General features: G+C 43.4%; 1 protein-coding gene across 3 annotated transcripts in view; it reads left to right on the top strand.

Annotated features, from left to right (window-relative positions):
- The window catches only part of Ndufaf2 (NADH:ubiquinone oxidoreductase complex assembly factor 2), a 106,064-nt gene extending 90,173 nt beyond the window's left edge, over positions 1-15,891 (top strand). For 2 of the 3 annotated variants that reach the window (XM_030247443.1, NM_001127346.1), the window contains one exon: positions 15,526-15,891. In XM_030247443.1, coding sequence (XP_030103303.1) covers positions 15,526-15,542 — 17 coding nt within the window. In that variant the 3' untranslated portion in view covers positions 15,543-15,891. Of the gene's footprint in view, positions 1-2,188; positions 2,287-15,525 lie in introns of all 3 variants that reach the window. The other variant, NM_001360140.1, reaches the window with a different exon arrangement.
- Positions 15,892-16,639: the final 748 nt, after the last annotated feature.

The raw sequence follows: 16,639 nt of genomic DNA, 5'->3' as shown, positions 1-16,639 counted from the left end.
AAGTTTATACTTAAGCACGTGAAGGAGATGTCACTTTAAATAAGGGGACGATTGTCACCACAGAGTGGTTGGCAGTAGAAATTCAGTCACAACTAACTAACGGTTCCTAACTTTTTGAGTGTTCTGACATCTCATTCCTCCCTTTACTCCAAAGTTATTGGGTGGTATATATTCATTTACAGAGGTAAACTAATATTAGATCTTGCAGCCATCAAGTTTTGGAGGTTATGATGTCCTCTTAGATATCATGAAAACTACATTATAGTTCTTGAACCAGACCAGGCCCAGCCTGTTTGGCCCAGTTGCTTTACAGTAGTCCTCCAAGCCCCACTGCCAAGTCAGAGGATAGTCTAGACCCAGCAGGGCCTGAACTCACTTGCTTTGGAGGAAGACCAAGATTCCCACCCCCGATGAGCACCTTTCCAAGGGAAGCAGGCGTTAATCCAGCTGCCTTTGAGAGTATTGGTGAAGAGACAGCTAACAGGGAGTCCCCGGGGAAGGAAGCTAAAGTTTGCTCCCTGAATACCTATGAGTGCCTGTTCCGTGGCAGAGGTTAGCAGTCAGGATGCTGATGGACCCTGACGGCATCAGGGTCACCTCAGAGCTTGTCCTTAGGAAAGTCACTTTTCACATGTGCCCAAAGTGGATCACTACAAATGTGAAAAGGACTCAGGAAAAGCAGAAGCTCAACAAAAATAACAGACACAGCCTTCTTTATGTGGGACAAAGTCCAAGAAAGGTACTCTGGAGAGGTGAGAATGAGGCTGAGGGCTGACGCATGCGCAGCTGCCTCACACCAAAACCACACACCATAGGGGAGAGCAGACTAACAGCCCAAGGCATCGGGGTTTTCCGTAGTTAACATTGAAATCCTGAATACAGAAAACAAGTAAGCCAAATGCAGGGAGGACAAGGAACACTTTGTTTTTGCTTTTTGTTTTTTAATTTGACAAAGCTATGGGGAAACGTGTGCTCTCATTCATACATAAAGATATAAAAGTTAGTGCTAGATACAGGTTTTCCAAATACCAAAAAAACCTTTCGGATTTAGAATTTCTGGTCCTGAGAAGGTGTGCCAAGAAGTGAGTGGCAAATAAGCTAAAATTTACATGGAGATGTAGTATTTATAAAATATGAAGTATTTTAAACATGCATCCACAAGGGGTTGGGTGAATCTATCACATTCTTCTACACAATGGTTTATTGGGTCCTGAGTAACCAGTAAGAAGAGTAATAGTCTGTCCGCGGGCACACACACACATCTGTCTGCGGGCACACACACATCTGTCCGCGGGCACACACACACATCTGTCTGCGGGCACACACACATCTGTCTGCGGGCACACACACACATCTGTCTGCGGGCACACACACATCTGTCCGCGGGCACACACACACATCTGTCCGAGGGCACACACACACATCTGTCTGCGGGCACACACACACATCTGTCCGCGGGCACACACACATCTGTCTGCGGGCACACACACATCTGTCCGCCGGCACACACACACATCTGTCTGCGGGCACACACACATCTGTCCGCGGGCACACACACACATCTGTCTGCGGGCACACACACATCTGTCCGCGGGCACACACACACATCTGTCCGAGGGCACACACACATCTGTCTGCGGGCACACACACACATCTGTCTGCGGGCACACACACATCTGTCCGCCGGCACACACACACATCTGTCCGAGGGCACACACACATCTGTCTGCGGGCACACACACACATCTGTCTGCGGGCACACACATCTGAAGAACATTAACTAAGAGTTATGAGCCAGTATGCGCTGGGTTTGTTTTATTTATATTGACAAATGTGTTTGTAAACAAGACACATTGCATTCATTTTGCAATATATAAAGCCAATGAAGGGAAAGGACATAATGATGGACTCCGGGCTTTTTAGCAGTGCAAATAAAAATCTAAGAGGTTTATGGTTTCTACTTCATGAATTTCTGTTTGTTTAGATTCCTTTATTTGTTTTAGAAGTATTTTGTAGAGAAAAGAAGTTTTCCGTGTGAGAAAGGATAGCAAAAGGGACATTGTGCAGAGTTCTAAGTTTCCAGTTGTTAGGTAGCAAAAGGGCAGGCTGGCTGATTAAATCAGTGCACAGCAACTGCAGTCACCTGCTTACCTTCAGTCCCTAGCTGTGCTTTGTCTCTGTCTATTAGAGTCTAAGCCTCAAGATCAGGTTCTGTGGTCTGGAGCTGCTGCATCTGTAGCATCTACAACAGTCCCTGGCTCAGAGTATTGAAGGACTTATCTCCTGGTGAGTTCCTCATTTGCGTTTGTTTTTTCTCTTCTGCTCTTATTTGCGGGTGTGTGTGTGTGTGTGTGTGTGTGTGTGTGTGTTATTGCTGCTGTTGCTAAAGGATAGAGGCACATGTTGACCTAACATGCATGTGGAGGGCAGAGGATAGCTTTGTGGGATCAGTTCTCCTTGTACCTTTACATAGATTCCAGGGATAAAGCTTGGGTCACCAGGCTTGTGTGACAAGAGTCTTACCCACTGAGCCACTTCTCCGGGTCCCCAGCAACTGTTTGGAGTCCCTCTCACATCTCCTGTGAGAATTCTCACCTGACTTTGTTGTTTCATCTTCTAGTCCCATCAATGGGGCATCAGGGACATCATCCCTGAGCCTCTTTTAGTCCTGGCACCAATCCTAAAAGAAGCTCTCAACTCCACTGATACCCATTTGAGCTTGCACTGGGTTGCCTGACCTTCAGAGACCACTGTATCCTAATTAATGTGTGAGCTCCTTCAAGTCCTCTTAGGAGAAGAGCTGTCACTGTGGTTCCTTCTACTCTTCCTTCATCCCTCCCACGGTATCATTTCAGTCCGTTTCATCAGATGCTGCCCTTCAGAGAATTCCACTTCCCTTCCAGCACAGTTGCTTCGGGGAGCTCCAACTGCCTGGCTGCCAGTGCCAGTCACCTTGCCCAAGGCAGGTGCCACTGCTAAACTTTGTAATGTTTGCCTGTGTGACAGCTCTGCTTCTGGGTAATCACAGGCCACTGTCCCTGACCCCTGCGACTGTTTTTCCCTTACCTCGTAGCCTATCTTCTTACTCCTTTCTTCTCCAGTCCTATACTAGGAAGGGAGATGCTTTGTCTATTTTAGAAGGTGTATGGGTAGGGGGAGTTGTCCTGATTTCCATGTTAAATGCCTGAGTCGTTTACCCACCTGCTTTTCTGAACCACCTCTGCCTCTTTGGGAAACATCAGTAGGTTTTCTGAGCTGTCCGTACCTGTTGTCCTGTTTGCATTGGTCTCGGGCGCAGTGGGTGGAATCGTAACCTGCCACACTTGCGTATCATTGCAGATGTGCTGCTCTGGATAAATGACTTAGTGTGCACTAGGCAGGAAATAGAACCATCATGATTACTTGTTTCTCTTGGGGGTAAAAAGCTTTGGGGGTCTAAAAAGTTGGCTGATTATTAAAGTTTCTTTCTTTAACCTAACTTAGGAACTCCGTATTTGAGTAGTGATATATTCAAAGCCGAATGCTTAATGATTGACAAGTGAAGATACACAAAGATACATTTTTCCCAATTTCAAAAGCATCATCTTTGCCACATTTATTTTTAAAAACTAATATAAATTCCTAAGAGTATAAATATCCTTTTCCAGTTTTCAAGAATCTATGGCATTTTTTGTTACTATGAAGAAAAGGCCTGTAAAATTATTTAGAACCATAACTTATTAATGGTGAAATACAATTTATTCTTAATTGTTAGGTGTTTAAATTTAGCTTTGCATGTGTGATACAGTGCACTATGTGGAGCCATTTATTCATTCAGCAAATACGTGCTGAGTGCACCTTATAATCTAGCCCCTGTTCTAGGCACTGTGTCTGAGGGACAAAGGGGGACCGAGCCAAAAAGAGCTGACAAGAACTCATTGCCTATGGCAACCAAACTGCATATATATTTGCCTTCTGCCTTGGCAACCCAACGTCTAGAAATCTACTCAATTATCAGACAAAGGCAATGGTATGGCCACACAAGGGAGTTCCCAGAGACTAAAACGAGACGACAAAAGAAAGCATAGCAATATGGACTTAGTGCCACAACAGAGTTTCAAACAAGTAGATTAACAAGAAATTGATCGCATATGAATGTGAATGATAGCTGAAGGACGGCCAGATAGGTAATTTGCCTATTTTATGAAAAAAAGCAGAAAGTATATAGAAAAATCTGTTTTGTTTTGCTTTTGTTTGTTTGTTTGGCTTGGTTTGGTTTTTAAATAAAAGATTAGCCGCGGAGGGAGAGACCAGTATGCAGAGCAAGGGTGAGGCATGAATTTTGGTGACTCTGCCGTTTTGCTTAATTTTACTGTGCAACAATCACTACATAGCTTGACAAGGGGAGCTGTCTGTGGGTTGTGATCTTCTCTTTACCATGAGACTTAGGCAGCCATATGAATAGCTGGAAGAAAAGCCTCCCAGGCGGAAAAAGGGCCCAGTGACAACGGGGAGAGTGTCTGAAGAACATAGGAGCAGCCAGTGGGGCTGCAGCTTAGCAGAGAGAGCCATGATTGGAGGAGAAGAGAGTGCAGTCAGATCCCTGACCCTCCTCGTAGGCTGCAGGCCCAAGATGAAGTTACAGTAGAAGGTGTCTAGTAGATCCTTGTGGAAGAAAGAGGACAAAGGACAAAACGACGAAGTCAAACAGAGACAGAGGCCCAGCAAAGCTCTGGCAAGCTCTTGGGGATCCTGAGCACGTTTGTACTGCCCGTCTGGTTGGGGTGGCCTGGCTTTATGTCCTTGCCTGTCTATTTCACTGGATAGGCTTCCTTCCCTTAAAGCATTAGTATATGAGTGAGTTGCAGCCCTCTGCTACTGCTCCACGCGACAGCAGCGTGGACAGGTGTGAGCTGTCTTGTCACAGCTCCCCCTGCAGCTGGGAAGGATCTGGAGTCTCCTACATGCAAATCTAACGTAACTTATAATAAACCCATGAAGGTTTGTTAGTGAGAACTGGCATGAAAAGTCAGCCTCTGTTGGCCAGGAGGCCCAAGGAGACATGTTAGGAAGTGCCTGTAGTCCTAGTAAGAAATGCTCTTGGCAGGAGAGGTAGCAACAAATGCAGAGTTCAAGGTGCAGTAGGAAGAGCTGGTAAGATCTAGTGCTGCGTAGGTAGAGGATGGAAGGGGACACAGGAGCAGCTCTGTAAATATGCACAGTGAAGCCCCTCCTCCTCTAACTTTTCCTACCTCCCCCCTCCTGCCTCCACCTCCTCATCAGATCTTCCCCCTAATGTGCATTTGATTGTGACAAAGCCTACTCCGAGAGTGATCAGTAACTTTCAAGGCTGTCTGTGCACGTTGTCGGCTGTTGCCTTGGAGCTGGCCTGTAGTTTAGCAGATGAGGATTGGGAAGAGAGGCCAGTGAAACACGACAGAGCTGTCAGGGGTCCAGGGAGAGCAGATAGACACGCCTGCATTGGCCCCAACTCTATGGGAGCCTTGTGAGTGGCTTGTGACAAGTACCTGGCAGCAGCAGGTAGAAGCAGATTCCTACTTCAAGTACAGGCTAGTCATGTGACCTTGTGGCCTATGGACAGTTTGAATGAAACTGTCAAGTCTAATGGGCTAGTTTGACTTAGAGCTTTGGACCCTAGAAATCTGTCAGGGCTAAAAGTATAAATCTGAGATTGTTCAGCAATATGGAAATAGTGTTTAAACTTGCAGCATGAAAAACAGTTATCCCTGTAGAAATAAGAGGGCCTATGCCTGAGTCCTCAAACACTTGAGGCCAAACTGTTTGGATGTTTGACCACAGAGGAGCTGATTTTGGTAAAAAGAACCTGAATGTTTTACAGACATATCATTTGGTATATGAATGTGTAACACACATGTGCACATGCACATACCATGCACACACATACCTCTTTTTCTCAGTTTTTATCTCACCTTGGCCTCAACCTCCCCTTGCCGAGCACTGAGGGCTGGCATGGCCTTTTGTCTTTGCAGCCATGGCTAAGGACATGCTTCGCAGTCGCTCTCCGAAACGGTGAGTTGGTCTGCTGCCCCCCTCCATGCTTCCCACCCAAGAGCACAGAGGCTTCTCAGCCTCACCACCACTGTGGCTTTCTGGCCTGATGACTTCTTTCTGGCATTTCTGTAGAAACACCTATTTCATCTCTCTATTCTCGGAGGCCCGCCCCTCCCCCTCGCCTCTCAGGCCAGTGTACACAGTTGCCATAGTCTTACTTTAGAAAAATGAAGTGAACATGGAAACCCTGTGTTTATGTCTGCAGATTAAGCAAATAGAAATATAGTGTAGCCTATTAAACATTAATTTTAAATAAACAACTGATTTTAAGTGTAAGTAGGTCCCATGCAGTATATAGGTCATAAATACTAAACTATTGTTTGCGTATCTGAAACTCAAATTCACCTTTAAAGAGTTTGTATTCTCCCTCTGGAACCCTGTTCTTGCTCCAGAGTCTTTGGAATAAAACCTAAAGTGTATTGCAAGAAATCGCATGTTCTGAGTGCTGTGGTCTCGGATTCCGCTTGGAGCATCATGAATGCCCAACACTGCTTTCCTCCTCAGCCCTGTGAGCATGCGCACACCTCTCTGACCTCTTGGTTCTCTGATTAATTTCTGCAAACTGGTTAACACTCAAATATTATCTTCTCCAAAAAAATCATTTCTAACCCTAGTTCCCTCAGTGAGACTAATATTCAGGAGATGGCCTTTCTTCTGCATTTTCAAACATCCTACACTTGAATACATTTGTCCTTGTCTTTCTCACTAAAGTTGCTACTTATTTGAGCACTGGGTAAATATTGTATCCTTTAACTCCGCTCTGCGCGCATGGTTCACATGGATGAGCAAAGAGTAATTGAATGGGACAGTAGGATCCCTAGGCCTTCCCTGATGGCCAAACAGAGCTTTCAGTCCTTGACACCATCTAGATCGGAATCACTGCAGGGTAACACCATGACTTAGTCTGCCCTGCACACCAAGGACAGGTATAAGAACATAACCTTGATGTGAGGATGCCTGGCCTTTATTGACCAAGTGCACAGAAGAAGAGAGAGCAGGGGTCAGAGTCTTTAGCATCACAGTCTGCATTGTCCCTGCATCAAGTCCTAAGTCCGATGTGTGACCACAGCCTTTTTGTTTCTCTGGGACAGCCTTCGTATATGTGGCTTCTCTAACTCTGTGCATCACTTGCCCAACCCTTCTTCATCTCTCAACACAGAAGAGAACTCTTTCCCCCTCCAGCAGCTGGCAGATGAGTCAGTAAACGTCAGCAGCCACTCACTGCGGCTCCTTCTCTTTTCTTCCTGGCTTTTGCTTCTCTGCCATGTCACTGCCTTTCTCAGAAGAAAGCCATGGACTTCCAACATTGTCTTTTCTTTCAGGGATTTTAATCCCTCCCCGCCACCCCCGCCTTCACATAAGAGAGCAACGTTTTCTTTGTCTCCTACCAGAGTAGTTCAATTAAATAAGACTAAAGCTCAGTAACTTTAATTATTTTCTATTAGTGTTTAACTGCTGAGTTTTTCTATTAAATAATGGTGTCTTTATCTCGGAGGGTTTTTTGTTTTTTGTTTTTGTTTTTTTAATGTATACATGGGGAAGTTCATTTCTTTTATTAAAGGAAATACCAACACAAAACTATTAATGACTGGGGCTCTGTGATTAGTTCGTTTTAGTGACATTTCAAGATTTAATTATTAATCTGGCTCAAGTTCAAAGACAGAAAACTCAGTGCCAGAAATTCCTAATCAGCAAAGAATATAAACAAACCTTACAATTGTCCCCTCAAATAACAAGAACCAGTGAGATTAACTTCTTGTAATTAGAGACATTTTAGGGGGAATGCAGAAGGGAGAGTTCAAGAAAGCATGTCAAAACAACAAACCTCCGTGTGTATTTTCATTGCTGTAATTGATCAGAGGATGTTTGCAGTGGATTTGAAAGTGCATAAATTAACTGTGACATTGATTTGGCAGAGGCACAGAAGTGATTGGCAGGAACACAGAGCAGAGCAGCATGTGCTGGAGCCTAAGTCCCTCCTGCTCTTTGGTTCTAATAGACGCCTTTGCAGCCCCGTGCGTTCTAACCTGAGTGCTAAAGCTCATTTATTTATCCTTATGTGGGTCAGCCTCGCATCACTGGATAACATGTCAGCACGTTCCTTGGGTTTGTCTGAACACAGAATACTTTTGGGGGACCTATGTACCTCCCCTTTGTCTAGACTGAAAAGGGGGTAATCTAATAACTCACTGTGTCACCCCAACAGTTCACCTTATAGAATGAGGAAGGTCACTTAAACAACTGAGGGGCATTTTCAACACAGTGTTTGCTAGGATTGAATTTTTCTCTGCATGTTACAAAATTGATGTCAAAAAGAATTTCCAGGAGGTGGGATACAGTACAGTGATAGTGGTAGAGGCCAAGTTCAACCCCAGCCTCCACACACAGCCCAGTGTGCGTGTTCAGCTTACAGTGTTCCCGAGGGATGGATCTCTGTGGTATATTAATAATGTAACGTGCTCCCATCTCTGTGACTATCTGTAATATGGCATTCAGAAACATACTTCTGGCCAAATTTCACTTTTAATCTGTTGATTAAATCCTTTTGTATTTGTAATTTTTTACTTAACTCAAAGGAAATACACTCATACTAAAATGTTTAATATGATTTTAAATTAAATGTTATTCTTTCACAAGTATAGTTTAACTTATAAAACAAAACTAGTGGAACTAGTAAAATTAAGTTTATCCTCTCTATGCCATATGGCTGATAAGAGATTAAAATGTACATAAATTTTAGAGAGTATATGTAGTAATTTAAGCATTTTAGAATTATGTCTTTATGTGAGACCAAAATTTTCCTTATATTTTTATTTTACATGTTCTCCTATATATAATGTCAATAACTATATTATAAATATTGTAATTTTAAGTAGTAACATTTTATAAATTTCCATTCTCATTTTCTATATGTACTATAATTTGAGCTTCATAAAATTCAACAACAGAAACAGTTTTCTTCCTATAGAAAAATATAAGAATGGTATGTGCCTGAATCTGACTGACTCCTAAGGCTTACTTGTTTATATATAAGAAACTTTCTAATAATGAACGGCTGTTAAACTTATTTAAACTACATTTTGATTTTTCAGTATGTTTTTGAACTACATTTGAACATACTTATGTATACTATACTTAGAAGTTTCAAGCACTGGTAGCTACATATACCTCAGGAACCAGAGCTTAAACTTCAAAATCGGGCTCTGCCATGACGTGTACAAGACTCATTACCTGTATCAGGTTTTTTGGTTTGTTTATTTGCTTGCTTGCCTTTTTGTTTGTTTGTTTCCTGATTAGATTTCTAGCAATTTCAACGCAAAATTGGTAACAGCCTAATGAAAGACTGTCATTAGTCTGTCTTTCCACGTGTCTGTCCATGGGGAAAAGGACATGGCTGAGAGTATGACCCAGGGCAGGGTGCACGCTTAGCACGTACAAGGCCTGGTCAATCCCAAGATCCCCCGCTCAAAATTTTAACAATCACTTTGAAGGCTGTTATCATGGAACCTTTTAAATTTGACATGAGTATCTTATCGTCAGCATCACACATGTGTATACACAAATGCATTACAGGAAAACTCCTTGATAGACTAAGTCTCAGTTGCTTGGTTTAAATATTTTAAAAATTAAATCTGGGTTGGGGTAGGATCTTAAATAACATAATGGAGACAACTGTCTATTCTCGTTATGCATGTATCACATACACAAAATGTAAACAGTCTAGTGACATACGTTGTTGCACTATTACTAGGTATACTGCTAACAGTGCTCCTAAATGTTCTTGTTAAGTACATAGACCTGCACTTCAGTACTCAGCTGCCCTCACTAGCAGACTCAGAATTGTTCGTTTGCACACTTAATTCCAGTGGTAGCCTCAGAGTCAGAAGAACTTGAGGTGGAAGTCTCTGGATAGTCTTTAGGACTTGCTCACATATTTCTTGGCCTGTCCTTGTCCCCAGAACCCAGCAGTCATCGAAGCTTTGGTCCATCCATGGCAGCCTCGTCAGGGAGTGTTTGCCAGTTCCCCTCCCCACACCACCCCGCCCCCCCAGCTTCTCTCAGATTTTACAGTTCTGTCCAAGTCTCAGCTGTGCGCTGCCTGGGTTTCCTTCGCTCTCAGGACACATTATTGAGGGGACTTTTTCTCTAGTCTGCCATTTGTTTTACCTTCTCTTATCATCTACATTTCTATTTCTTTTACTTCAGATTTCCTACAGCCGTAACTGTATGATAGAGCTGATTCCTCACCATTGTAGAAAATGCCTCTATAAGAATCTTACATAAAAGACTGATAAAGATAACTCTCCTGATGATATCATGCCTAATGTCTGTGACTGCGCTATATGTCAGCATATTAGTAGAGTGCATATTTAAGCCTTAAAAAAAAAACTTTAAAAGCTTCTTGGCATCATGCTTCATGTATCAATTTGCACTGCTGAGTACAGCTACCCAAAGGACTCTTAGCAAGTAACGGCGTTACCGAGGACTTGGCCACCTCTGGGGAGCCTGAGTTCACATTAGTGAATGAGACCAGGAAAATAGCTGCCCGTCTCTGTCCCATGGAGCGAGCGTTTGGAAGGATTCAACCCCTCCCCTTCTGCTGTTGCATCTCATCCTCCACAGTGACGTTTAAGGTCACAGTATTGACATATAAAACAGCCTATACATTCAAACAAGAGGTAACACTGACAGGTCTGTCAACTGTCACCAAAACAAGGCTCCATAAACAAACCTAAGTGTGTGGGCTACATGGGAGTAAGTTCTGCTGCCTGCTTTAATAAGAGTTATCACAGACACTGGTCATTCATAGCCACACTTACGCAACAACTTAGCATACAGAGTTTGACTGACTTCAGTCTGTCTCCATTGTCAGTAGGGTTTCTTCTTTGAGCTTGGTAGGGAATAATATTCTTCAGCCGTTCACTCCATGAGACTCCATGTCACTCTCCCAGGATGGGGCGACATGACTTGGCTTCAGACTGAATCAAAAGACCACTGTTGATATGCTGCACAAAAGCCTATGTCAAGGGACACAGAAAGTGGTGTGGCCCATGGAAGGCATGTTAGGCAGGTGCTTGTCCTTAGTGGAAGTAGGGAAGGCTTTAGCCTTGAGAATGTGAAATGTCCCCATAGGCTTGTGTGCCTGAACACTAGGTCCCTAGCTGCTAATGCTGTCTGGAAGAACAGGTGTGTGGGCGGCAGGAAGAGGGGGACGGAGGTGGAAATGAGTTGCTAGAAATGTGCTTCATAGTGAAGCCCAGCTTTCTGACTGCTCTCTACTTCCTGTTCTGCTGAGATGTGAAAAGCATGAGGCTTCCCAGCTGTGCACTCACATCCATGACCCTGCAGCCACGCTTCTCCACCCTGACAGACTGTTTCCCCTTACTCTGTGAGCTGAAACAGCCTTCCTCCCCTGAAGCTGCTTGCTTTATGCTGCCTATTGAGACACAGTGCTGAGACACAAAAGTAATGGTAGTGTGAGGGCTGCATATGGGATTAGCAGTCCTCCCTTCTCAGCTGTACTGTCCTGAACTTGGTCTGCAAAGCTTGAGGAGTTGTCGTGGCAGCAGCACCATCACTGGACAGGGTTCTGATGGGCTTCATATTTTTCAAGAACTTGAAAGGAATGAACAGAGTTCTAGAACACCAACACCTACCAAAGTGTGCAGAAACCCTGAGTTTCTGTGCAGTGAAGCCCTTCACTGCTGCTTCCCGGTGGGCTCGTCCTATTACCTGAGATCAGACTTCTCTATGCAGGAATTTACATTAATTAGCTGTCTTAGTCGGGGTTTCTATTCCTGCACAAACATCATGACCAAGAAACAAGTTGGGGAGGAAAGGGTTTATTCGGCTTACACTTCCATACTGCTGTTCATCACCAAGGAAGCCAGGACTGGAACTCAAGCAGGTCAGGAAGCAGGAGCTGATGCAGAGGCCATGGAGGGATGTTCTTTACTGGCTTGCCTCCCCTGGCTTGCTCAGCCTGCTCTCTTATAGAACCCAAGACTACCAGCCCAGAGATGGTCCCACCCACAAGGGGCCTTTCCCCCTTGATCACTAATTGAGAAAATGCCTTAGAGTTGGATCTCATGGAGGCATTTCCTCAACTGAAGCTCCTTTCTCTGTGATAACCCCAGCTGTGTCAAGTTGACACAAAACTAGCCAGTACATTAGCCCAAGTGTTTCCTCTGATGTTTCTCATCTTCAGATTTGCTTGTGATCAGTTCAGCTTCTGTTTGTCTGAAAATGTTTGTTTCCTGAGAAGAGTTTCACAGGATAGGGAATTCTGTATCTGGTCTTCTTATTTGAGCACTTCAAAGCCGTTCTCTCTTCTTAGCACACTCACTAGTTCTGAAAGAACTCGGTGATTTCTGTCTCTCACATCTGAGTGCCCTTTCCCCTAAAGATTCCCCTTTCTCATCAGTTTTTAGCAGTTTGATTTTGGTGTGTGGTCATCCCAATGGGGTCTGTTGAACTTCTTGGATATGTAAGTTTATATTTGTATCCCCTTTGGGTATTTTTGATTATTATTTCCATTGTGTGTGTACATGGCGAACAACTTGTTACGTCCCCACCTCACTGAGGCTTTATTTTGTAAGCTTTTCCAATCCCTCATTTAAGCTCATAGCTTTTTAACTCTTTTCTTATACTGTGTCTGATTGGCTGCTAAACAGCACTCAAGGTTTCCTGGCATGTACGTTTCCCCTCTAGTTCTTCTCTTGGTTCTCTTTGTTTCCTGCCTTTCCTCCTGCAGCCATTATAGCTGAACATTTTTATGTTATAGCTGTAATGGCATCTTTATTTGTTGGTTCAATCATTTCAATAATCATTTCTATAACTCTGGGCTACATTTAAATCATACCTTTCTCTTCTTGCTTGCATGGTGACCGCTAAGAAATTCCTTTGTTTATAATGTGTGGGTTTTGTTATCTTTCCTTTTACTGAGGTTTGTACTGATGGACCATTAATTGGCATGTGAATCATCTCAAAGTTCTGAAGTATTATTTCTAAGTTATATTAGATAAACTCTAGTATACTCCAATAAGAAATTCTGTAATGATGGAGATTTTTGTATCTGTCTTTTCCAGTGCAGTAGCCACTGTATACATTTGGCTGTTAAATACTTTGATTTCTAAATCTTATTTATTCTAAATAAGTTACAGTCAAATAACATCTGGCTACTGCATTCAATAGCACAGTTCTAAAGCCAAGCCTGCTCTTATGCTGTTTGCTTCTAATCCAAGCAGCTGTGCTCCTGGGGTCTTTACTGTTTGCCCAGGTGCTTCTACGCTTCCTTGGCCTGGTAGATCTTGAATGTCTCCTAATCCAGGGCTAGCTCCAGCAGTGGTCCATCTTACTGCTCTGCTCTGCTCTAAGACTTGGCCAGAAGGCCTCCTGGCTGGCTTTGTGAAGGCTCACATTATGCATACTCAGCAGGTATCTTTCTGAACACTCAAGTGGGTCCCTGTGCAGAGTCTAGAACTTGATAATCTGCCCAGTGTGCTCCATCTTCCTTAGTCTCCATAGGCAGCCAACATTATGGCTTGAGCTTAGTGAGATGCCAAGTTCTCTTGGGTCCTAGCCCATGTGGCAGTCCATAATGTGTATCCAGGCAGAAATGCAGGGTAACAGGCATTACCTCATTTTATCCCTCACCTTTCAGAAGTCACATCTGGGCTCTGAGCACTGTGTTTTGTACATTTCTCTACTTTTTTTTTTTTTCTGTTTTTTTTTTTTCTTCTTTTTTTTAACAGGCTAATGTGGTACTAGTTGTGCACCATCTTGGTGGGAAATTTGAAGATGACATTGTATCACCTCCTTTCCGTTTCAAAAGGACTAGGGTAGGGTAGGGATACAGCCCTGTAGGAGAACACTTGCCAAGCTTGTATACACCCTAAGCTTAAGTCCCTACTAGGACAGGAGCTAAAAAGGAGGATGGCTAAGAAGTTGGGTGTTTATTTCTTAGCATAGTGAAATAAGCAGACACTCTCTTTAAATCAGCATGAGCCTTCGTTGTCAGACTGTACCTACCGCACAGCCGCCATTTCCTTAGGCTTGCTCTGTTTCAGAGCCTCTGCTGCTCTGATGGTTACTCACTCATATCCCCTGTTGTCTCCTTTGTTCATTAACCTCTCTACTTTACCCTCTTGGAATTTACTCATCCTTTTAGCAACAGCTGTCTGAATTCTTAGTGCAGTATTTCATCTACTCCTGTATCTTTGAATGCAGTTTTGTATTTTTAAGAGATTGGGTCTCACTTAGCTCAGCTGGACAGGCACTGGCTAGGACTAGCAAGGACCTTGAACTCTGAATTCTCCTGCTTCCACCTCAAGGAAGCTGAACTTATAGGCCTGTGCACCACCACCCGGTTCATGTGGGTGGTTGCGGGACATCTTGTTAGAACACTTGTGTGATGGATTTCTTTTTGGGCTAGTTTGCTGCAGAGGAGGGGGTCACTTTCAGACTAACTCCTTGTGCTGGATTTAAAGTTTGTAAGAATCATAAGTTTCCCTGGCCTATTGATATTGGGGTGGGGTTGGGGGGCTGTTTACACTCTCCCAGTTTACTTCACACTTCTTCCTCCAGGGAGCCAATCTTGAAACATGGGTGCTTTGTGCCTTTCTGATTCTGTGCCCTCTAGCTTTCTCTGCTTGTCTTTCTTGATCCTTGGAGCTTGTCCTCTATTTCCTCATACTCTAGTCTCTCATTGTCATGTGAAGGATGCTCCTATCCTGCCTTCTCACCCTGCAACCCAAAAGGATTTCATTGCCTTTCTGAAAGGCCTATGTAATGATGCTCCTATGACAGTCTTGTACTCAATGTAAAACAATAATAAAAGATTCACCATAATTTTAGTATAGATCCCAGATAGAGCCAAGCTGCAACTTCCTGCCAATTGGCTGCTTTGAGGAAACACTTCCAGTAGTGAAGAGCCTCTCTGTAGCTCGAGCCTAGGACCTGCTGAACTCTCAGCTCTGTTCTCCACTAGACCACTCTAGGGACACAGAAGTAGATGGAGCTTAGATCAGCAATACAGACGGTGAATTAGCATTCTGTGAATCCCACTGACACAGAGTGGCAGGTATGAGTAGCATTCTGGAATACTCCAGCGCATCTTGCTCTGCAGTGGAAAAGCAGTCATGGACGCTTGGCTTTAAGGCAGAAAGCAGTTGTGAAACCTGAAAACTGGAGTAGTGCAGATTCTTAGGTAACATTTGTTTCACTTTTTAAGTAGTAAATATTTTTCTGTGTTGTCTCAGTCTTTCTCTTATAACATAAAATAAGGAATATTTCAGAAAGATATGTAATTGAAAGCCTTCCGGCCTTAGCCTGTTCATTAGCTACACATGTAACGCAGTATCTCTTAATATCTTGATTGACTTTATTTCCATAAACCTTTGAATTATTTAAACTAAAAATTTAATCATGTTTCCCAATTTTATCTATGTGCAGGAAATACTAAAGAATGAAAAGTACAGAGAAGAAATTAAAATAAAAAGCCAAGATTTTTATGAAAAAGATAAACTCGGTAAAGAAACCAGTGAAGAACTCTTGCCTTCACCTACTGCAACTCAAGTTAAAGGGCACGCCTCTGCCCCGTATTTTGGAAGGGAAGAGCCCTCAGTGGCTCCCACCAGCACTGGCAAGACTTTTCAGCCAGGGTCCTGGACGCCAGAAGATGGCAAAAGACAAAGTCAATGAATGACAAAGTCAATGAATGACAAAGTCAATGAATGACAAAGTCAATGAATGCCCTGCCCTGAAGTCATAGCATTGTAAGGATATGGCTGTTTTAACAAATAAAAGGTTAAAAGTCGATCCCTTCGTATTTCCTGACTATAAACTGTGTTCCACAAAGCTTATTGATTATGTATAACATGATATTGTAAGTATAGAAGCCTAACTGTACTTAGGTTTGAATCCTACACGTGATCATTTCCCTCCTTGATAACTATGCAGGCAAGTGGCATGCCACTTTACATACCCAGTACATGCAATGTCCCCGGGCTCAGGCAGGAACCAGCACAGATAAAAAGGGAGGGGGAGGGGAATTCTTATTTCAATAAGAGAACTTGGGACAGAACATATGATCCAAAGAAAATTTAAGTAATGAATAGTAGGTTTGCTGTCAGGTGATGCCGAACAGTCATGTGAATCCCCTACAGAACAAACAAGATACAATTCTAGCCTGATTATCATGTGCTATGGGCCTTGTTTTAGAAATAAGGTCTCAAAGTTTGGAGCTAAGGCAAAAGGATGGACCATCCAGAGACTGCCCCACCCGGGAGTCCATCCCATCCATAATCAGCCACCAAACCCAGACACTATTGCACATGCCAACAAGCTTTTGCTGAAAGGACCCTGATATAGCTGTCTCCTGTGAGGCTTAGCCAGTGCCTGGCAAATACAGAAGTGGATGCTCACAGTCATCTATTGGATGGAATACAGGGACCCCAAAAGAGGAGCTAGAGAAAGTACCCAAGAGCTGAAGGGGTCTGCAACCCTATAGGAGGAACAATATGAACTAATAAGTACCCTCAGAGCTCGTGTCTCTAGCTGCATATGT

Source organism: Mus musculus, chromosome 13 (assembly GCF_000001635.26).
Source record: "Mus musculus strain C57BL/6J chromosome 13, GRCm38.p6 C57BL/6J".
NCBI lineage: Eukaryota > Metazoa > Chordata > Mammalia > Rodentia > Muridae > Mus > Mus musculus.
Note: the sequence above shows the minus strand (reverse complement) of the source record. Positions and strands in the feature narration are given on the sequence as shown.